At 38.7% G+C, this 23,358-nt stretch overlaps 1 protein-coding gene across 1 annotated transcript in view; it reads right to left on the bottom strand.

The window, feature by feature from the left end:
* LOC109034607 (MFS-type transporter SLC18B1) overlaps positions 1-23,117 on the bottom strand; it is a 32,181-nt gene extending 9,064 nt beyond the window's left edge. The window contains exons 1-4 of the mRNA XM_072305632.1: positions 22,784-23,117; positions 5,927-6,022; positions 2,405-2,494; positions 65-478 (exon numbers count right to left, since the gene is read on the bottom strand). Of these exons, the coding sequence (XP_072161733.1) occupies positions 65-478; positions 2,405-2,494; positions 5,927-6,022; positions 22,784-22,786 (603 nt within the window). The 5' untranslated portion in view covers positions 22,787-23,117. The remainder of the gene's footprint in view (positions 1-64; positions 479-2,404; positions 2,495-5,926; positions 6,023-22,783) is intronic.
* Between the last annotated feature and the right edge of the window lie 241 nt (positions 23,118-23,358).

Genomic DNA, 23,358 nt, shown 5'->3' on the forward strand with positions numbered 1-23,358 from the left:
CAAAATTGAGATTCAGGCGGTACTGTTCCTTGGGCCTGGATACTGATTTGAAGTGGATTGTTACCTCTCTAGGGAAGAATGGAGCCATAATAGACATGGAACAGAAGCCGATGAACTCGACGAGACCGATGGCCAAAATAGTGAACCACTGAGCCTTGGTGAAGCCGCCGAGGCCTGGCTCTTTGCCGCTATCTGTACTCTTCTTTCGGAGTCGGCAAAGTTGGCAGAAGTCGTTGCCCTTGTCCAGGGACACCGACAGGGATAAGCTCCTCGAGTGGCGGTAGCGCCTGCTCTCGACGAGGAGTTCGTCCCTGGGGTTGAGTCGCTCCGACCCCGGCCCGTTGACCAACCCGTTGAGGCCGTTCCATGACGCCGATGTGTTCACCTCGTGTCCGGTTCCTGCTCCCGCATTTCCTCGCGGCGCCGCGGCCGATCCGTTCTTGTAGCAGAACAACTCCAAACTGCTCTCAGCGTCCTCCTTTTAAGATTTCAAAATCACACTCATTCATCAAGCACACGACATGTCGCAGGCAAATAGTCAGATCACGCATTTCGGCAAATCACTTGGCAGATAGTCAAATTCTCATGTTTTACAAACACTTGTGTGTTTTTAACGAGCGACTATTAAGTTTCCATTGTTTTGAAAGTAATAATTCGTCAAAACTACCAACTTATCTCGTATATTTTGCCCTGCAAATGCTCCTCATATATTTTAACTTTCAGAATTTTAAAAAGTCGGTATTATAAGACATGCTGAAAATCCCGAGATGAAAGCTCGTTTAAGGATTAGATTTAATTTATTTACAACTGAATGATGCCATTTTTTACTGAAACTCCTTATCAGCTTGAGAGTATAATTATTTTGTCTAAAATTAGCAACAGAATCAGAATTTCAATCCAAGTAAGATTATTTGACTATTTGACTAAATGCCTGATTTGACTAATTACCTGCGACACACATAATTAGTTTTAGACACATATTAGAATTCGCCGCAGGTGTTCAAAAACGTCATAGCCTTGGCAGAGACTTTAACGCCCGATGAAGAAAAAAGGAGACAACCGTTCTGCCGCGCTAAGGAGGAACGCCATATGAACACTCAAATCAGATTTCCCCGGATAAAAAATGTATTTTTGACGAAGTTTATGCATATTTTTCCTAGAAATGTTTAGATACTTCAGATTAAATTGCGACCAATATTTTCTGGAAATTTTCAGTAAAAATATTCAAAATTTTCCCAGTAAATTCAATTTTCAATGAAGGAAATATGGCAATGTCAGAAGATACGGCATTCTTCCCCAGCACGGCAGTGTCGGGGTATACACTGGAGGATTGACTGGAACGGGAGTAAATTTGAAGGTATGGAAATTCTTATTAATATTTAAATGACTCAGGATTTTTCCTCATCAAGGATAATTTCCTCATTTTGAGGAGGGTAATATGAAAGTGTGATATTGATCACTGCACGGGAAATAATATTTTTTCGTGCATATGCATATACATGGGATCATTCCCATGTATTTCTCCGCGAGAGAAATTTGAGTGGAATCGCTTCACCGGGACAACCCACAAATCGGCTGCGTAAATGATAAATTAGTTTGTGCGTCTCTCTAAATCATCAGTTTAAATGTCTCTCTCAATATTTAAAGCAGCAAGAGTCTCAGTCCTTGTAGTTTGTGCGTTTGTCGAACTGTGTGTTAAGAAACAGCGTAAAGAGGGGTTCTTTTTTCTTCAGAGGTAGTGAAGCATGAGATTCTTTTGTTTCTAAATTCATTTAATATGGGAATTCCAACATTTTTGTTACACTCTTTTATTTGTGACACTCTCCACGTATATTCTGATTTTTTCTGTGAGATATTGTAAGGGACGCACATTATGATAACGATATTGATCAAAATTAAAAATGTAGTGATACAATGTTTGAGCATCCATTTTTTTGGGGGTATTTTCCAGAGTTGTGAATGCATGACTGATTCTAATTAGTTTTCCATTTAAGAAGTAGACATTACCGACGAGAAGTTGTCTATATCTATTACATGAGAATTAATAAAAACTGAATACACGAACTTTCATGAAACTCACCTTTCAATTATTGTCTTGCGATGATCGCTAATGCCAACCGATCAAGAAAAACACAACCGATTGTATTTTACACATAATGCTAAGAGAGGGTATTTATAAGAGTTTCTCATTGAATCGATGGCACAAGTCGATGAGAGACTCCGCACTATTCATGACCAAGGATATTTTTCTACATTGTTTATCAAAATCAATAGGTAGCTGTTTTATTGATCGACCTTCACTGAAGAATGAATTCCAGCCATCAAAATGATATGAAAAACCATTAACAAATAAGCACAGCGTTTTTATGTGGAAACTTGCTGCGTAAAATTATATTCGACTTACTATTCGTTTATTCGTCACGTTGGAAAGTTTGCCATTTCGTAATTTTTCCTGGAAAACTGGGACCGAACCATTGCTTTTTCCATTCCACAGCTTAAATGAGAAAAATAACGCATATTAGTCAGTGTCAATTTGTGGTGAGTGGGCTCATACAACTCTGAGGTTTTCTCCCGTCAAAAACTTCAAAATAGCTTTCAATTGACTCGCGCAGAGAACAACATACATAAATGATACTTTTGCCCTTCTTCATCTCATGTTAGTCCAAAAACCGCAAGACGTGCAATGAGGAAATACTATGATACCGCATCAGTAGTTTTCATAAGCTCAAAAGAGATCCATAGGGACTAGGAAGCAAAGACCAGCGGTCTTGACAGAGTACATATGGTGCAAACAGAATTTTATGAAAGAAGTAATAAGTATCTTCCATATTCCGGAGCACTCTCAGTGAAGAATAAGGGAATCTGAGAGTTAAAGCTCAGTGCAGTTTTCAAGTGAAGTATATGTACGTGCTCTTCATCTATACTTTTATTTTGGAAAGAAGTACGTACGAGAGTGATCTCCCATAGTTCCACGGTGTTGATATGTATCTACTGAGTGGAAAATGCATGACTTAAACCTCTTTTAATGCTTAAAATTATCGAGTGTCATTGATCAGTTCGAGCGAGATTTCACTTTGCTCCAAATTAAATAATAATTATTGGAACATCGCATATGGGTAAATCTTTGGCTGAATTTGTTCGATGCTTGAAGGAGTCTAATCTTACGGTAAGCCTCCAGCATTAAACATCCAAATGATTGTTAGCTGATACCGTATAAACGTCACTCAAATCTAGATTGAGACCCGCCTTTTGAGTGCCGCTTGAGCAATGCTTCATCTATTATACTCTGATGGAGAGTGCCGAATAAACTACTAAGAATTTTTGAATGGCAAAAAATGAAGACGTCCCAGCCCTGAATGCTATTTTTATTACCTTTGCCAAAAAACGCATTGACTGAGTTGAAATAATTTCAAAGCAAAAATATGTTCTGTCGTCACAGATCTTCATTGACCCGATTTTAAACCTCCAACAGGTCTACAAAGATGTCCACCAATAAAAAACTGCACTACTCTGAGGATTGGCCCAACAAGGCCGAAACGCGTCTGCACTTGCCTTCTTGAATGGACGTAACTATACGTCGCTCCAAACAGCGTATCTCTTTGAGAGAGAATTGTGCTTGTGTGTAAGCTTTTTCCCTCTGTAATGAGATATCAGCTTTAAGCTGAACTTTTCACGCACGATGGCTAAAAAACTCCATCATTGACCAATAAAAAAGGCCATGAAAAGAAATCTTGATTACAAAGGCCGAATTCTATCATAGATAGATTTGAAGCGCGTTATGAACAACATCGCGCTCTAGAGTAGTACGTCTAGAGTAAAGACAAATAAAGAACTTGTTTGATAATCAATGCACAACAAGTATAGTTTGTCTCTGGATGCGGATTCTTGACAGCCAATTAAAGGATCAAGTCACATTTTGCATTGCTACTCATCAAATTTTCCAAGAGAAAAATGAGGAGAGTGTTCGCGGCTGGAGTAAGACGAGACAACTTTTACTCATTTCAGCGTTTCTAGTGAGGCTTAAAATGCCGCATCGTATATGAATCGCTGAGAGCTTCCCACGTTCACGCCCGACGTGTTTTTGCCGAAATGTCCACAACGGATAAGAAAAACACGCAAAATAAAAAATGAAAAAAACCCAGCGGAACTCTAACGCCTCAAAACAAGGCTTTCGCCGCCAGAGAGATGCCCTATCGGTTATCTACGTAATTATTACTCAATAATTACTTCCCTGTTGGACCAAGGGATTCTAGGTCATCATAACCACGTGCTAAGAGGAACCAAAACGCCTTCATTCTAGTTAATACGCAACACGGATAGCCATTCAGCACGAATTGTTGCATCTAGCGCGGCATTTACATTTCATCACGCTGCTCCCGTTGCAAGTGCAATAAGATACCCAGTAAAAAGCAAAAGAGGCCGAGGTATTCTTACGCATGTGTACCAATGGAAGCATTTTTTGCGAACCTGACGGAATAATCGCAACTCAATGGATACTGTCAGGAACTTTTAATTTAAATGTATAAGTTACGTAGAAATATCTCCTGAAAGACGTAGGTATAAAGATAGGACAACCGTAATTAAAGAAGCCTCGTACTAAAGGCCAATGTCTAAAATCGGGTTTCCAATGCTAAGCTCAAAGGAAATTTAGTTTCCTTTAGAACTTTTGGGTGGGTGTGAAACAGAAACCTCGTATCTATCGAGATCAAAGTTTCTGAAACGGTCCTTGCAGCGTGGGAAGCAACCAACTCCTTTTTTGGTGATCTCTAACTTCATCGTTAGTTGATGAAGTTGCATCGTTGGTTAGATTTTTTCAGTGGCGCATCATCATGAACAATTTGATGAGCAATTTCATGTCGTTCAGAAATTGTTCTTCGCTAGCCAAGAGTCTTGGTCCAAGACTGCACTCTCCAGCGAGGAAGTGGTATAACAACCACCAACTTCCAAACAGATGTGAGATGACGGGTATCTTCTTGTTATGCCCACAGGTGATTTTTCCCTCTCTCTTAGCGGCATTTCATCAAAAGTACAAACGTTTGCCGAATAAAATAGGTAGAAGCTTCAGACACACAAATATGAATGCTCAGCTTCTTAGCGCCGATTAAGATATAATAAAATGAGAGATTAGAAAACTTCATGCATAGGTTTTAGACGGGGATGAAGATCTCAGAGTTGTTGTCTCTCACCAATTCATAGCCTACGCATTCTAATCGTGAGAGCTAATGTAATGCCTTAACAGATAACTCAAAATTGTGACAACTTCCGAATTGCAGTTTGAATATCTTATCAGAATGTCCAATTATTTATAGAGCAAAGACTACATGACACGTGTGAATGCCAATTTGGACCATAAAGTGTCATCACTAAATTGGCCTGTTGATATTTACACTCACCGTTTGTTGCTGATTTCCGCATGTCCATGATGCAATGTCGATACTCAGCTTTAGTCTAAACACACGTGATTTTCCCTTCGATTTTTGCAAAAATTCCCTCTTGAGCGATGATCCGCCTCATGTGCGTAAATGAATCCCCTGGATTCGATTGATGGTTGAATACAAGACCTTACCTTCAATACACTATTTTATAAGCTATTTTGTGTATTCAATGTCTGTATAGTTTATCGCTCAAGAGTCCATACAGTTTGATACTGCAGCGTCAGACTTAATATTAGAATTTACCAAGTCAAGTATTGCATGCTCAAAAGCAACGCTGCATTAAGTTTGTGATCTGCATAACTTCAATGATTTTTTTTTTCATTTTTTTATTTAAATAACCTCATTTTGCGAAATTGAAGGTTGCAGCTTTTAAATTTGAATTTCTGCAGTTTTGACGTCTAACAGCATGTCCTTTGATATAACCGGAGCATCGGCACTCACTAGTTTTCAATATACATGCATTAATAACCTTACGTGAAAAGCATACGTACTTGTTCCTTATGTTTAATTTCTGCAATGTGGTCATAATCTAAGGCTGTTTCGATAGTCACTACCGATGCATTTCCGCCAATATTTTCATTCCAATCCTATAATAACAAAAAATAAAATTTTCTCATATGTTAGATGATAATTTCGGGAATATACAGGAAACGTGCCAGGATTCATATCCATATGTTGTAGTTGTTAAAAAAGTACGAGATCAAAATGCACATCATAAAAAGTGGTGCAAAATGAATTGAACTTGTCCAGGGCCGGATTAAGGGCGGTGGCCACATGGGCCGCGGCCCATGGCGGCAAAATTAGGGGGCGGTAAATTTTGCAATTTTTTTAAATGCAGATACAAAAAAATCGGATTCAGAAAAAAAATTACAAACAAGAAAAGGTGACAAAATCTCTAATTTTCTGAAAGTTCATTAATTTCTAATTTTGTCGTACTTCGGTAATACAAAAGACTGCACACCTTTAATTAGTTGAGTTAAGAGAAAAATCAAACACGTAATTTGGCCTGGAGCAGCGCGGCGCAAAGAGAAATGATGACGAGGACTTGAGATGAAAAGGAGGAGCCCTAGACGCGGCGGTCAGCATGTAACACATTTTAGCGCCTACAGGACTGCATGAATACTTCACGCATTGCGTCAAACACAGTACGGTCAACAGCGGTCGGCGCGGCGTGAAACTCACAGTGCCTTCAAGACTACATGAAAACTTCACGCATTGCGCCAAACACGAGTGGTCAGCGCGGCACGGCGGCGGAAGTTAAAATTATTAAACCACATTTATGTCTGTTCTTTCTTAATTTTTTAGTTCATTTCTTACAAATGAAAGGCCTTGTCCCCACAGAGATAGGTTTACGGACCTGAACTTTCGCGCGAAGTTCCGTGAACTTTTGCTAGGAGTGTTGACAGGGCTTACGCAAAAAATGTGTCCAACACGAGTGAACGCGTCTTATGCACCCCTCTTGCTCCGGCACGTTCACTTGATGGTTTTTATTGATGTTTCAAAATGAATGAGAAGAGGGCGGCAAAATACAGGCAGCCCATGGGCGGCAAGTAGGTAAATCCGGCCATGTACTTGTCTAAGCTCTCCCATTACGTATTATTCTATGTGATTGTTAAGCTCCTTATTTTCATGAGTCGTGTGACGTTCACGCAGGACAGGGCATGATTTTTGTGTTACATTTTCACTCTAATTCATGGGAATCGAGAGGATCTGATTATCTTATTTTTTTAATTTTTCTTTCCTTTAATTTTCTTTCTTTTCTTAATTATTTTTTTTATTATTATAAAATACCATGAACCTACAACCCGTAGATATGATGCTGGAGTAGCATCGGAGTTGATCCCGGTGGTGGCCTCATTGCGTTACTGCGTAGGAGAAGTAGCAACTACTTATTTGGTGTGTTACTCATCAGTGATTGTAAACCAAAAACTCGCTGAGTAATCCGTTGATCAACAAGAGGAATACATTCTAAAACCACTAATCGCAAGCAAATATAGAAAAGGAAATCGTTTTTTTCTCACGCTGATTACACACGGAACAGTAGTTTATCTGAGTGCAAGTGTGTGACGCTTGTTCAATTACACGTACTCACACCCTGTTAATCGTTTGTCTGTTTGTTTGCTGCTACGATTCAAAAGTGAAAATAACCGACTGTTTGTCGATCCTTCACCTCGTTCAGAACTTCGATCCCGATTTGTTTACATCCCAAAAGGGAGAGGAACTTTTAAAGTTTGAATTTAAATTAAATTCTTCAAGAGGATTCAAGGGGGCAAGGCTGCATTTTCCATTTAGGCGCATCGGGAGGACACGCCTAGGTGCCACAAACTTTTATCAGATTTTGCTTTAATCGTCGTTTTCAAGGTAAGACCAAACAAGACATTTCGATGTGACATAAAGTGCACTTTTATGAATTTTTTCCGCTTGAAATGTCTCCTTTTACCCCTATCATCATCAAATTTTTCCCCCGCATCAAATTTTTCCACGGGAGGGCCCTGAACCCCCTCAACGTGGTCACTACCAGTATCGTACCCCCCCCCCTTCTTGAAATAGGTGCAAAAGGAAGACTGTGTTTTAGGAACCTGAAATCCCTTCAATCCGGCTTTGACACGAGGCACCGAAAATGGGCGCAAGCCTTTATTTTGAGGTTCTTCAAGGTTTCCTCCGAATGTTTGCAAATCTCTTGGTTTTTCAACCTATTTGAAGAGATGAGCAGGATCAATGTACCTCCTCATTAGAGAGGCAACCTTAGTCTCTTTATGCCCCAAAGCAGTATCTAGTCTTGTTTGATAACCCACATTTGAATACATCCGGTAAGATATATTGGCAGGTTTCACATCACTCATCCGATCTCTGGGAACTTTCCAATATGCACTTTGCGCATACCACGAAATACTTGACGTAAGAAATCAGATAACAATGCGTTACTCAAGCAGTTTCGATATGATTCGTTTCAGCTTGACTGATTAAATCCTTTATCCTTAAACGGAGGGTTATTCCCACGCTGAGTATGACCCAGTTCGAGACCATACTCCTCCAATTCAGGCACCGAGGAAACTGCCAGGTTCGCGAACTTTGTTAACGCCCGTTAATCATTAAATGGGCTGAAAGTGCAGACATGCGGCATCTCTCTTGGCCCGCTGATAATAAAGCATTCAAATTTTAAAGATAGTAAAGTACGCTTCTAGATTCCGAATTTGTTTTCAGAATATTTGGCTGGAGCAGTTGTTCATCTATGTTACGGGGTTCTTTTTGATTGTGAAATAATATGCTCTCCTCTAATTGCAAAAGTTGACTTATAATTTTCCCAACTTTGAGTTTTTTACCGTCAAGTGAAATGAGTCTTACGCTAGTACTTATGCGCAGCTCATTTGTCTTCCTTATCTAATCATCCCAAAAAATTAATTCGTAAATCTTAAACACACAGACAACCAGGATAAATACTAAAGTGTCTCGTGCAAAGAATGAATTTCAAGAGTCACTTTTGATCCCGCATTACGGTTACATCTTAAACATGTGATTTGACTTTTAGCTGAGAAATTAGCACAATATGGTGTAAATCAATTTCATCGCTTCGGAAAACACACGAGTTCAACTGCAGCACCTACATTTTCATAATAAAGTGCTTTTTCCCTTTTATCTTTTTTTTTGTCTTCAAACTCTAAGGGAAGGATTCAAGAAGCCCTTCACTCCATCCTCAAACAATGTGGGTAAACAAAAACTAAGCCTTCGAGGGAATTCAGCCTTATTGATCATCTTGTGTGTTCGTTCGTATTGTATCGATAAAAATTGAAAGCGTCTAAACATCCCATCAACAGTAGACGGAGTTTAAAAAGTTAAATATAAGTCAAAATAAGTAAGCCTCTTGATTGGTAAGAGCGATACAATGTAGCATAAGACTGGCTAGTGGCTATGCAGTATGCACTCGCTGAACACTGAAAATGAGCATGAATCCTGCATAAAGTATCAGTTGAGTTAAAAGCAGATAGACTGGGTCAACAGGCGCGCGAGGATAGGATTTACCCAAGAGGTTAAGAATGTCCTCTTGAGAGGCATGCATTAAACCAGCAAAAACTAGCCTGAGGAAAAGAGGGTGGTACACTGGTACAAATATCCAAGGATCGCCAAATTAAAGGCACAGCTGAGATATGGGCACCTTGTGTTTGGAGCCTCGAGATACTTTAGTCTCCCATTTCTCTACAAACTGAGGGGCTGATAGGAGAAATTGTAACAAACTTCTTTACTTTAGCACCCTGTCTTAAGAATTAAGGGTTCAAGCGTCAATTTTTCATCCAGTTCTGGACCTTACGCTTACCCGTGACTAGTTTTAAAATGAATTTTTTTTTTACCAATTGCAGCTGCATTCAATAAATAAATCAAGTAAAGACTAGCCTTTCTAAAGACCTTTCTACATTGAATTTCTAGATTTTTTCGCTGGAAAATGACATAAATTAAAATCCAGATGGACCCAATTTTCACAAATTTTCTGCAGTAGGATTTCCAGACTTCCTCGTGCCTGAACGGAGGGGTGGGCGGCGGAGGTCTCATACCTCCACGCGTTCTCCTCCGCACTTGAGATATATTAAATATATTTATAAATATATTTAATTACATTTAAATATATACACAAATATATTTTAAATTTATTTTCGGGAGGCAGCCCCCTGACCGCTTCGCGGTACGACCGCGACCCCTCCCCTCCGATGCTTCGCGCCTCAGGCGCTATGGGCACTGCGTTACACGTTATTCTTATCATTTTATTTCACAAGAGTAAGATATATCGATAACCGATACCTTGATCTGTAACGCCGCAGATTTCCTCTCATGTACATTTTTTCTAAGGACGATTGAACGACAATATATCGATATATTATTGGCTCGATATATTATTGGTCAGTATTCAGCATGATCTTTCGCGTGGTTCAACTTTGCTTTCCAAAAACATACGCTCTGCATATTTCATTGAAAAATATCACGTAATGATAAGTTAAAAAATAACATACTCGCGGAAAGTTTGAAGGACTGTAATCGAAGTGCGGCTTTTCTTGATTTTCGCATTGATACCTATACAGACTTAAAATTGGACGTATTTATGCGAAAAGGAGATATGTGGAAGTGGAAAGATGGGGTGTGCTCGTTAGTGGTCGGGCCATAAGAATGAATGGGGAATATAAAGCGCCAGTGACGTCAGCGGCAATGAGTGCGCACTCTAACGACGGGGAGATGGTCGTCGGGGCGCTGTAACTCGTGAGCCCTGTCCACAAGGCTCTCTTGCCATGCCCGCGGCTCATGAGTTAGCATATTTTGGCGTTTAGCTCCTTTTGATTTAATGTCAAATCCCGCTTCTCAATTTTCTCAAAAGGAGCTATATCCACTTTTACATTGTTTCTTATGACCCAACTAACGAGCACACCCCATCTTTCCACTTGCACATATCTCCTTTTAGCATAAATACGTCCAATTATATAAAGCCTTTCCACTATCATTTGCTCGTGAAAGCCCCTCTGCATCTTCTTACCGAGCCCGGGCCTACGATTCGGCTAAAAAAGAGATCTGCTCGCTGTACAAGAAAAAGAAGAAGAAGAAGAAAAAGATACTTCTCCTGTGGAGAGGCACTTTTCATTTCGGAAGTGCAAAGCCTAATGAGAAATAATTTAGTACACACGATATCTAAACAAGTTATAATTTAAAATAAGTACGTCAAAATAATTTCCGAATTGGTGTCTGAGGAAATTAGTGTTCTCCCTTAATGATGGTATTAAAGCGACAGGTAAACTCAATTACTTTAAAAGATAAGATAATATTTCAACGCGCACGTTTAAGAGGAGGTAAGTAGTTGGAGCTCACGGGTCTCAATCATGAGACGTTGGCTTCAAACCCAGGCTTAAATAATTATTGATATGTTGCATCTCGATGGCCAAAGTCAATATACAACGTTTCGAAATCACCTATTATGTTTCATTTTCTTACAAGGAAGGTAACCGCAACATAGATGTTTGAAATTTTCTGTGAAGTGTGAATATTTTTGAAAGAGTGTATGTAGAGTATAAGAAGAAATTTTCAAGAAAAGCTGTGGTAAGTTCTTCTCAATCAAAATAAAACATGAGCAAAGATTTGCAACGTTCCATAAGGATACTCCTTTTTCGCTTTAGCTGTTGATTTTCATTTAAGATATAATACGAAAAACTTATGCGACGCACTGGAACACGCAAAGGCAACCCAAAAAAAGTACAGTTGCTAAGTTTTAAACAAGTTCGACATCATTCTTCTCAATTTGCTTTTGTTAAGAGGAACCAAGTATCAAAACTCACAGTACTTCAGAAGTGGATAAAACCTTAAAAGAGGGTTTTTTTTCCAGCCAGCTGGAATGACCCGTAAAAGTTGTAAGCAGACCCTTAAAAAGATTGATAATGAGAGGTAACTAACTTCTTAAATTTTTTAAAATGCTATTTAGGATTTGGAACTAGTAATCTGTTTTTCAATACGACTGGTGCACTAGCATAGTCACTCAAACTCATGTTCAAGAGTAGATAAACCCGCCAAAAATTAGAGCATTGATACGAAAGTAAGCCATGCACTGCATCAAAATACCATCATCATGAGTAAATCGATATATCGCGCTGAGCGCCGAGTGCAGGTCAAAGGATAAGGCATAATCAATCCGGTCAAATTGGTTTTAAATTAGAGCTAGTATTTAACGCGTCGATGAGATAATGAGCTTAATTAACGCTACATTTGTAAATACTGACGCGAATCGTAGGACGTGAATGTAAAGTATGAATGGAGGCTGATTGCTTTGGAGTAGGAGGGAATTACGCAAAGAACGCGGTCTTTGAACTCAAGCTATCAACGGTTGCAATTTTGGCCTCCATCATAGGCGAAAAGATCCATGACGACACTCATCATTTTCAAGCTGCTGCTGCTGGCTGCTGCTACGTCGATCGGAATCGTTTCAGATTTTTCGTGGATAATAATTTTGGTTTGAGCGCAAATGATTATAACGAAGAGTAAACGGGATGCATAGATCTTTCTATTTATTTATTTTGAAGCGTATATTTTTATTTTGAGGTTGACTCATGGTTGTCTTATAAGGTAGAAAGGAGGGATGAAAGTATCGAGGATTTTAAAAACAATAATTTACTTAAAAAGACACTTGTCTCGAATTGACACAGTCTTAGGTCCACTACATAATGAAATGATGAATCTACTACAACAAACGACTGGACAAAAAAGCAGTGACAACTAATTGCACGTAATTCTGCCAAACGGAACCAGAGGCAGGTGGGAAATAAGGGTTGTGCTCGTTAGTTGAAGACCGCAAGAATGAATGGGAATCATAAAGCGCCAGTGACGTCAGCGGCAACGAAGCCGTCTCCGTTGTCGCTCTTGCTCAACTTTAACTCATGAGTCCTGTCCACAACGCTTTTTTCCCATTCTCACGATTCATGAGTGCCGCATTCAGTTGGCACAAAGTTACATTTGACATCAGAATGTAAAATTTCGCTTTTCCATTTCTCCAAAGGGAAGCCCGCCCACTTTAACAGCGTTTCGTATGTAGCTTTCTAGGGCACACCCCATCTTTTCCATTCTTCAATAGTTCCGTTTGGTAGAAATACTGCCATGCTAAGGAAATACGCCGTATGAGCCATCAGGCGTTGCCAGATTCCCCTCATTAAAAACCGAATTCACTAGAAATCTTTTGAATGTTTAGCCTCAAAATTTTCTGAGAATTTTGTTCGCAATTTTATCTGAAATACTTGAAAATCTCAAGGAAAAATATTTGGAACTTTCCTGAACCATACATGATTAATCTGGGGAAATTTGGCAACTTTCGAATGTTCATACGGCGTTTTTCCTCAGCACGGCAGAACACGTCCAATTACCTGAATAATCCATCGCGGACAGCGCCTTCAAATGTTACCTATAGCAAGAAGTTATACTGAAGAGTTAGTATAGTTGTATCATCTGGTAGTTGTATGTACCGTCTTCTCGACAAAAGTATCTGTTAATCGGGCATCAAAAACTCTTGAGGGAAAGTGAATACCTACTCTCCTAACTACCTTCAAACAAACGCAAGCTAGCGTCCAACAAATCCTCTTCCATACGCACTCTACCATGCAAAAATGAAAGACTCCAAAAGTACGTATGAATAAACCTTTTATTAACTTGTGATATAAGAAGAGAAAATTGTCGTCTGCAAACTAGAAATAAAAACCTAGAGGTATTCGTGCCAATCTACTGGTATACCTTCAATCCTGGTGGATTGAAACTATTGTAACTCTACGAGCCACTACAACTGAAGATTCAAAATATTATGTTCTTCACTGTTGGGAAGGCGGTTTTACCCATTGACCTGCCACGAGTCTTCAGTGGATTGAAGTTGAGATGTTATGCATAATGATGTCAGTCTCTTAAATGACAATTGTAAATAAGAAGTTTGACTTTTTTGTAGTGGAAGTGCGAGTGCGACAAAGCTATTGGATATTATGAAGCCTGGGTTTCAAGGGGGATTATCGATGGACTGAAATGACTTCAAGATACGCTTTGTTGTGTGTTAACAAAATTCAAGAAAACACCGATAGTGAGCTTACTTTTCTGCTCCATTGCCGGATTCTACCAACATACTGTTGTGATTCTAGATGTACTTATTATTGGGTGGGTGTTCAAATACCAAAACAGAAAATTAGTTTTCGTTGATTCAGCCGTTGAAAAAGGCAATATGACTCACATACTCACAATCAGTAGGGCGTATTTATGCTAAACGGAACTTTGTTGCGCGCACACCGCATGCGCATAGTTCCTTTTGGCACCGTTGACGGACCTTCCCTTTTTAATCCCGAAAATTGTGAGAAACTGTTAATAATGTTTACAAACATGGAGACAAATTGAAGTAGTTTAAATGATAGTGTCACGAATGGACCGAGTTCATGAGAAAGGAACCAATCCACATTAAGTTAAAATTGAGAAAAAGAGGTTTGAAGTTTTATTCCTGCACAAGGCTCAATGTAGAAAATAAACTTTAATCCCGTTTTCCACAAAGTAATTTCTTTTTTTCGACTTCCAGATTTTGGCAGGAGAAAATAAAAGACTGGTGGAACTCAAAAACATTCTTAACTCAATTTTTTTTGTAAATGTGGGCTGGTTCTTTTGTGATAAACTCGGTCCAATTAAGGTCGGAAAAGTGAGGATGATACATTGAAAGATTGCGCGAACTTCCTTAAAATTTTGTGCATGTGTTTTTTAAAGAGGGAAGAGAGTTAGGTAACGCTGGCACTGATCACCCCTCCCCCCTTGTAACGCAGACTTCCTTTTTACCCCTCAGCATTACGCAATTTATCAACGTGTTTTTGACCGTAATCGATTGCGGGTAACGGAATATTTTACGTTACTTTCAGTTCAACTTTTCATCCAAGAGGCAATCGTATGGAGAGAACGGTGGATAAAAGCTTGAGTGTGATGTCAAAGTCGAATTCTCATCCAATCATCATAGAATTTTCGTTTTCTTGCCGTTTAAAAAACAAAATCTTTTGATGGTATGGATTGGGCTTGAACTTGGTCGTATTCAATATTCAAGACTTTAACTTCGCCAAATGCCGTGTTTTACTAGACGGAGACAAAAGCTGTGACAACTTGGCTTACTTGCCGACCGAAAGAGATAAATAGGAGAGGTAGGTGAGCCAAAACAAATAAAGCTCCTTGATAACTGTACTGCACTCTGATTACGGATTACACGGTCACAACACGTCGAGCCTACCGGCAACTTAGCTACTTTAGTTTTAATCATTACAGGCGCTGTTATGGCAACGCTTAAACTTTCAAAGGAAACTAAGTTCATCCATTAAAATAAAATCAAAAAATTTGTTCCAAGATAGTCTTACGGAATACAGTTGATCACAAAGATTTATACTGCCGTCAAGGTTGTTGGTGTAGGTGCACATTTTTCATAAAAAATATGGAGACAGTCAACACACGGAGAAAAAAACTTCTTCGATGGGATCCGAAAATGAGGTCATATGGATCTCTGAAGTTTCGGATCACACATTCGAAAACTTGAGGTCCAGATGCCGAAGTTCGGGTCAGACATCTGAAGTACTTCGGTATATACCGAAGGGTTCGGGTCACACATCTGAAATAACTCGGGTACATACAAAAGTACTTCAGGTGTCTGACCCGAACTTCAGCAGCTGGACCTCAAGTTTTCGGGTGCGTAGTCCGAAAACTTTAGAGATCCATATGACCTCAACTTCGGGTCCCATGCACGAAGTTTTTTTTCTCCGTGCACTAAGCCCCGTTACGTACTCTGGCAAATTGTTTCCCCCTTTCAAAATAGATCATTATCGTCGAGCGCAAAATCCTTGCCAGCGTTCCTCCTATCAAAGATTGACCTATGAAAATAAGAAATTCTGATAATTTACATTCCGAGTGCCTAAATTCAGGGCAAGAAAATCTACACATTGTCACCAAACTTTGCTTCGCACGGAAGTATAACTAGCTGATTGGTGGGGGGGGGGGGGGGGGGGAGGAGAAGAATGACGGGTTCACAAATGTTTACTCGTCAGATTTGTGTTCTAGTATATGATGATGAGTGAAATTGTGCTGTATTTGTCATTCACAGGAAATGAGACAGAAAGGTTCCACTGCTTTCCCGCAAACAATCACGAATAAAAATTGTCAAAACTTTCAGGATATCTTTCAAGACAGATGAAGTCGTATGATTTTAGCGACATCGCAATGTACTTGTTTCTTTTCCGCTGAACTTTGTCTATTTCTCGTTAATCGATTAGTGTGACGTCACAAACTATCGACGTAAATCGAGGTATTCCCATCGGTGGCACTAAGAATGATAATGTCATTGCCACTGTTCGGATACAATTCGAAACGGAGAATCCTTGAGATGACGTCATCAATAACAGAGTATTCTCTCCATGTCTCTAGCGCTGCAATATCTCGCGGATAAGTTTGAATCATTAACTATGTAGTCACAAATTGCGTAGTGTTGCTCAGTGCTGTTTAATATCCAAGTTGTAGAAGAGCTACTTTATTACGATGCGTACACATTTTTACGGAGCTTGTTTGAGAGTCCAAATTATGTTCTGCAAATAAAATAATCTCATCGAACGTCACAGATATGGTGTAGCTCCTGTAGTTTATTTTTAAAGCACCTCTCCAATCCAGCGATGAGACATCTCACACGCGACCCATGTTTCGGAAGCTGATCGAGGGTGCCAATTTGATGATGAAAATTTGTTGAAACATTATCGGACGAAAAACCAGTGTACATTTTAGAATAAAATTGCCCGAATTTTAAGGTCGACGCTGAATCTTTGTGGTGCGGTTTTTTTCGATGGGATAGCGCCATTTTGGATGTTCTTTTCGGCCGAGTTGGTCACTGTGTAGTTATCAATCATTCCGTCGTAATACGGAAGGAGAACAGTAAGTACACTCGAGTGTGACCCTCAATTAACACGTGCTCTTACGCGCTTCAAGGTTCACACCGGGATGGAGTTACTGTCCTCTTCCGTAACACAGCAGCACTGGAATGTGTAATTTTACTGTGTTATACTTTATACCCTCAACATTTACTGCTGCCGTGATAAATGTGCTAAAAATACAGGAAAGGTCAAAGGGATTGCCAAAATGTGATACTGTGTGCCAGAATATCTTACTTTTTCAACGTCAACTTTTTCCCTGTAACCTCAAGTTTCATCTCTTCATAGCTTTATTTGGAACAATAAGTCAATATCCTTGAAACTTTCATTCTTGCCACAAGACAGTTTTTGTGCTGTTTTAAACTTGCCGCTATTCTCATATCAAGCATAACAATTGGGCAACAATGGGATTAATCATTCTTGCACCATGCGCACTACATAATATTAGGCGTATAATTGCTCCTTCCAGGTAAATCTCCAATTTTCCTTTGGGTATTTTTTTTTTTTGTTTGTTTTACTAACTATGTTTATGCCATTGGAAACGTATCACGATTTGGCAGCAGTATTTAATCACTCTTGCACCACACGCACTATCTCCAGGGCGTGTGAAGTGTGATTCTTTCAAAACCATTAAGTTTCGTTTTGATTCTTTGTTTTGAATTATTAATGACTCACAAAATGTATTGTACCAACAAATGAATAAATCTCAAGTGTAGGTGACTCTGCCTTCCATACCCCCTAAGAATGAAATACAGTCCACCATAAGCAACAGAAGACCAGACGTTGAAGTTTCGATGAAGTCATGCAGCAAAGAGCACTATTTACTCACAAAACTAACCGTTATAGTTATGGGCGGAGTCCCTCAACATCATGACGTAATAGTAGGTGACGTTTTTATTTTTAAAACGAATTAATGGAAAAAACAGCAAAACTGACTTTGAACACAATTTTGCACGAAATGCACTGTGTCAATGAATTAGAAAGTACTAACGAATACTACATGAAATTTTGGTGTCTCAAAAAAAAATTGGAAATTGAAAAAAAAACTTAAGATCATTTTAATGCTGATGTAGTAGTTCCTACTTTTCAGGATATGTACAGCTTTTTTCGCCAAGGATCGTGCGAGAAAACGCAAAATGTGGTGGATTTTTTCGAACTACATGCGAAGATTCATCTTATCGAAGACATTCAAACAAGAAAGTAAAACCTATTCGCAAGTTGCTACAAACTTGCGCACAGACCTGAAAAGGAAAAAATGGGGCCAGTACAATTCACGTTCATTCGGCACTTAAAGTAAAGCCAAGTTAATCCACAACTATGATTAGAAAATCTGAGTATCACAAAACAAAATTGAAAAATAGTCGGCGATAAACAATGGCAATAGAGGAAGAGAGCATTCCTCGGAACCGTGAACCGTGCTCAGTAAGTGAGAGTTGTCTGCGAAATATTTTCATCAACAAATACAGATACAGAATATTATACCTATTCTCTCACAGTTGTGTCAATTTCTCACTCTGTCACGTTTACTTCCTTATATCATTAATACTCTTATCTCGTTATTATCAATACTTTCAGCTCAATGAATACTTGAACAAAAGTCTCCGGATGTTTGCAGACGCAATTATGACGCAATAATTGGTAGTAAAGGAAACTTCGCTATTTCATATGAGGGTAAAAATTCATGTGAACTTTAATTCAAAATATATTTTTCAATCTAAAGTTTGATTATTTTTCTACTATGCTAGGCTAAATATGGCCATTTATGTATTCCATTTAAAACGTACTATCCCTCCATAGCCTCCGACCCCAATAATTGTGTCAATGATCCTTTGTCAACTTCACGTCGTTATTCATCCAACTTTTGAAAAGTTTGAGCTTCTATATGGTCGTAGCCACTCCAATCTGTGCAGGTCACTCTCAAAAAAAAAAAAAAAAAATAAAAAATAAAAAAAGTAAAAAAAATAAAAAAAATAAAAAAAATAAAAAAAATAAAAAAAATAAAAAAAATTAAGAAAATAAAAAAAATTAAAAAAAAATAAAGAAAGAAAGAATATTTGCGTCTTGAAGTGAATCAGCTTCAAAATTGTCCGCCGCGCTTGTGATACAGTTTCAAATTTTGAGAGAACGGGAATAGGTGTTGTCTCAAAGTTGCAAGGCTTCTGCATTGCCTGGAGGAGATGCCAGAAACCAAATACACTTCATTTTGTAAACAGGAACTACAATTTCTGGCTCATCCGTAAAAACACTTATGAACATAGGGAAACTAATGGTATGTACGTTGTTCCTAAACTGAGTCAGAAAATGTCGTTCGCCTGACTGCGAAATGTTGTCCGATTCGTACTCTAGTCAAAAGGCCCAACAGCTGGGACCAGCGTTGAAATTGCGGAAACGACTTTACTGAAGAAAGATTTTTGAGAACCATGTTACATTAAGTATGTGTAATTGACTGGCCCGTAATGTACTAAAATAATTGGTGAGCGGCTCTTGTAGCTCTCTTCGGTGTGTTTTTAGTCTGAATGAGACTTTCTGTGTAAAGCACTTGAAAATACTTGAGCTGCTACCTGGCTCAGGTAATAGCCATGTGAGACAGTGGCGTGGCGTGAATGATCGATTATCGATATTTCCCCATTTGAAAGTACGGTGAAGAATCGATTATTAAGGTGTTCGTGGCGAACAGCCTGTATATCGATCTTTTTCCATGGGTTTAAATGGCAGATCCATCTATATATCGCAAAGCACGCCACGCCACTGATGTGAGAGTAATAACGCCCGCGCCCCAAAGGCCAACGGGTCGTGTATACTCGTATCCTCGTGCTAGTATACTAAGTACTTTGCTTTCTATTCATGTCAAGCACGATTAAGTCGCTGCAATACAACGAAAAATGTGTACAGGCATCAAATCGAGCGTGCCCCATCAGAATCTCAAGGTCATACAAAATGTGGGAATTAGAGGGGAGTGTAAATAATATAGTTTCTTGTTTGCATACTACAAACTGCACAATACAATGTACACAGATGGGTGATAAAGTCAAGCTCACAAAATACTAGACAAACTAAGCTGCAGTGGTCCCCATGTAATGTTTTGTGTTTTGTGGGAGGGGGAGGGGCGTTGTTTGATCGGCTGGTCGTCTGGAACATTTTAAAAACTAACGATCAGATCTCCTTCAGAAGCCTTTGGAGGCTACCCTGATACGATATATTAAATCTCCCCGACGTTTCTGACCCGAATTTCCCTCTAGAAAGAATCTTTTACTGATGCAAATCATAATTCAAACTGAAAAATCAAGAATTTATTCAGTATTATTGAATAAGATTTCAGAAAAAAGTTGTTCAGAGTACGCTCAGTCAGTGTATCTGAGTTTTTTTATTATGTCGGAGCAAAGAAAAATAGGATCTTTATCCTGAAAATTTAAAAGAAAATTAGCCTGTCTATTCTTTCGCATAGAGAGGTTACTTCTGCATAATAACCCCCTCCCCCCCCCCCCATGGAACATCCAAAAATTCCAAAAATGATCTTTAAAAGAGAATTCCGAATTTTGAGGGAGAGAAAGAGAGAGAGGTCCTGCGTCATCGATCGAAAACATGTGAAAGTAAAACGGTGAAAAAGCTGAATTTTTAGGATGATTCTACTATCAAGAGTCTAATCCACATCGATAAAAATGAACTTCTGACCATATATTGACGAAGTTTCATTCTGAACTTGAAATACCTACCTTTAAATTCAATTTGTATAGAAATCATAAATTAGCATACCTAATTCAAAATTTTGCCTTTATGTAACAGCAAACATCTAATGCCGCTGAGTTTCGTCAAGATAGCATCGGCAGCGCTGTGGCCAGATTTAGACACAGTTCATTTCAAACATTTGTTATACTTTTCTAAACACAATTTACGACCTCAAATGTTGACCGGTGGCCTTAAAGAATTAGAAAGCGGTTAGGGTCACATGTACAGAAATGACGCACTTTTAAATCAAAAGTGTCATTGGGTTGCGGTTTTTTCCTGTATTGAAAATTTTGAAGTAAGAACCCGCAAGTCGAAAGTTTCCCGTCCCTAACCTCATAACATTTTTAAAATTTTCGGAAGGATAACCGCGGATACCTCTCTTTATTTAGACACTTTCTGCAGGGCCTCCCAACTAGATAGCGGTAGATTTTGAAAGTATCATAGCAGAATATCAGTAGCGGGGCGTGAGTGATCGACACTGGAAAAAAAACACATTGTATCAAGAGTCCAGACTCTTAAAAACATCGACAAGAAAAAATACTCTTGATTCAATCAGATTTTTGCTTAAATCAAAAGGAAATCCGCTTAAATTAAGAGGCTTGGTTCTTGATTTAAGCAAAAATCCGATTGAATCAAGAGTATTTTTTCTTGTCGATGTTTTTAAGAGTCTGGACTCTAGATACAATGTGTTTTTTTTCCAGTGAATGATCATTGATATTTCCTTATTTCGTCACTTGGCTGACATAAAGGCGTAACTACACATTGAGGTGAGCCCGGAAAGTCATTGAAACGTTTGGATGACAGGGTTCATTGCAAAGTGTAGTTACGCCCTTATGTCAGCTGGGTGACGTTTTGAAGCTATGTCAAAGAGTCGATTCTGAAGCTTTTCATTGCGAACACCCTGATTATCGGTCCATTTTCATAGTTTTAAATGGCAGATCGATCGACACAAAACGCCATTGGAGAACAATCGGTTTGCTTGGACAGACATTAATTCATTAAATCTTGCTCCGATGAGGCAACGGGCGAGACAAAGTTGCTCGATTTGCGGAATTGCAATTGTTAAATTGGACGCATTTACGAAAAGACAACTTATCTACAAGGAAAATATAAAGGAGGATAGTCTTTTTTCCGTTAATACGTTCAATTAATTGTATTTCATTTAACTCTGCATGGTCTGTTGAAAGGTCACATAAGGTCTTCATTGCGGTTATCATATTATTGAACTCATATGATCACCCATTGACAAGGCATTTCATGCATGGAAAAATAAGGTTAGCTCACAAGCTGCTGGCCAGTAGACTGAAAAAAATACTGTGGACTCCAGAATCGGTTGAAGGTTAGTTATAGATAGGTAGTTTGAATATTTTAATACTTCGTTACATTTTGGAATTTCGCATTCACGCAGCCTTATGCTCTGAAAAATATGGGGCCTATAATGATCGAATTCATTTCTCAAAATTCAAATGTACGAGGGATTATAATTATATGGGGTGTTTAACTAACCATTCGATTGAATATTACAATTGGTTTTGTTTTGTATTAAATTTTACGTTAGTATCTTCCCTCTTCTTCAAACAAAAATCTTATTGTCGGTGGCAACAAATATGATCAGATCATGGATGGTTTTTAGAGGTATCATGATGGTATTTGCGGAGGTGAGGGTTGAAAATAATCAATCATAGTGAATTACGACAAGAATTATTAAAGTTGCGAATAGAGGTATGTGTATTGTTAGGTTATTTCTTTTTCCTCCCTCCTCTTTCCAATAAAACGAGAAGCGGTTGAATGCAAGCTGCATTGTGATCACCTGACGAGCAAGTCAACATCTCTAGCTATCTCTCTCGAGTGAACTGCAAACTTAAAAATGTTATAGTTGAATATGAAATAATCATATAAATCTTAAAATTCTTTGTAACCAAAAGAAAAATCAAATACCAAGTGCGAGGTCACTACTCGACAGCTGTTTTAATGAGGTTTATATTCTATCCACGGCGCCTTCAAAAACTCGGTTAGCCACACTGCATACTCTGAGAAAGTTTTTTTTTTTTTGGACGATGTCTACTTACATACAGTTAGCACTTGTATTCAAAATGGAAATAAATAATCAATTGTTTAAATTATCAGTGTCAAAATCAGCCGATGTTTTCATGTTGAAAATAAGTATTCAAAACGAAGAAGTAAATTTTCACTCACCATTAGATGTACAGATTTGATTTTTTTTTTCTCTTCCTACGTCTCAGGGAAATTTTCACGATCTAGGAAATGATTTTGGAGAAAAAGTGTGCAACAACAAATTTAAGCTACGATAAAAGTTCAAGTAATAACGAGGAACAATGAACGGTTTCCGTAATGGGAGTAAAACAAAAGAGATCGAATAAATGTAAGAAATGTCAATGAAAATCAGTGAGTCCGAAACAAATGTAATTGAACACAAAACATGATTGATTCGTTGAGAGGTGCGCGACAAACTGTTTAAATGAGGTGTTTTTCTCAATGACTGCCGTTTTGAAAACACTCGAGGCGCGTAAAGTGCATCGAGAAGATAGGAAACATTTGAGTCCAAACTTCACCCGCCCCTCTCCTCGCATATGCCACCTTATCGGTTGTCACCGATTTAATTCTCAAACTTAGATATATTATGTCGTTCGACAGTGAGACACACCGAAATTGATCGCAGAATATCGATACACCTCCGCATAGTTCCCCTAAAAAGTTTATTGTGATTGTATACGGAAGAAGGAGTCTCAGTCCACGAAGATAGAATTTTC

This window comes from Bemisia tabaci, chromosome 1, assembly GCF_918797505.1.
Source record: "Bemisia tabaci chromosome 1, PGI_BMITA_v3".
Taxonomy (NCBI): domain Eukaryota; kingdom Metazoa; phylum Arthropoda; class Insecta; order Hemiptera; family Aleyrodidae; genus Bemisia; species Bemisia tabaci.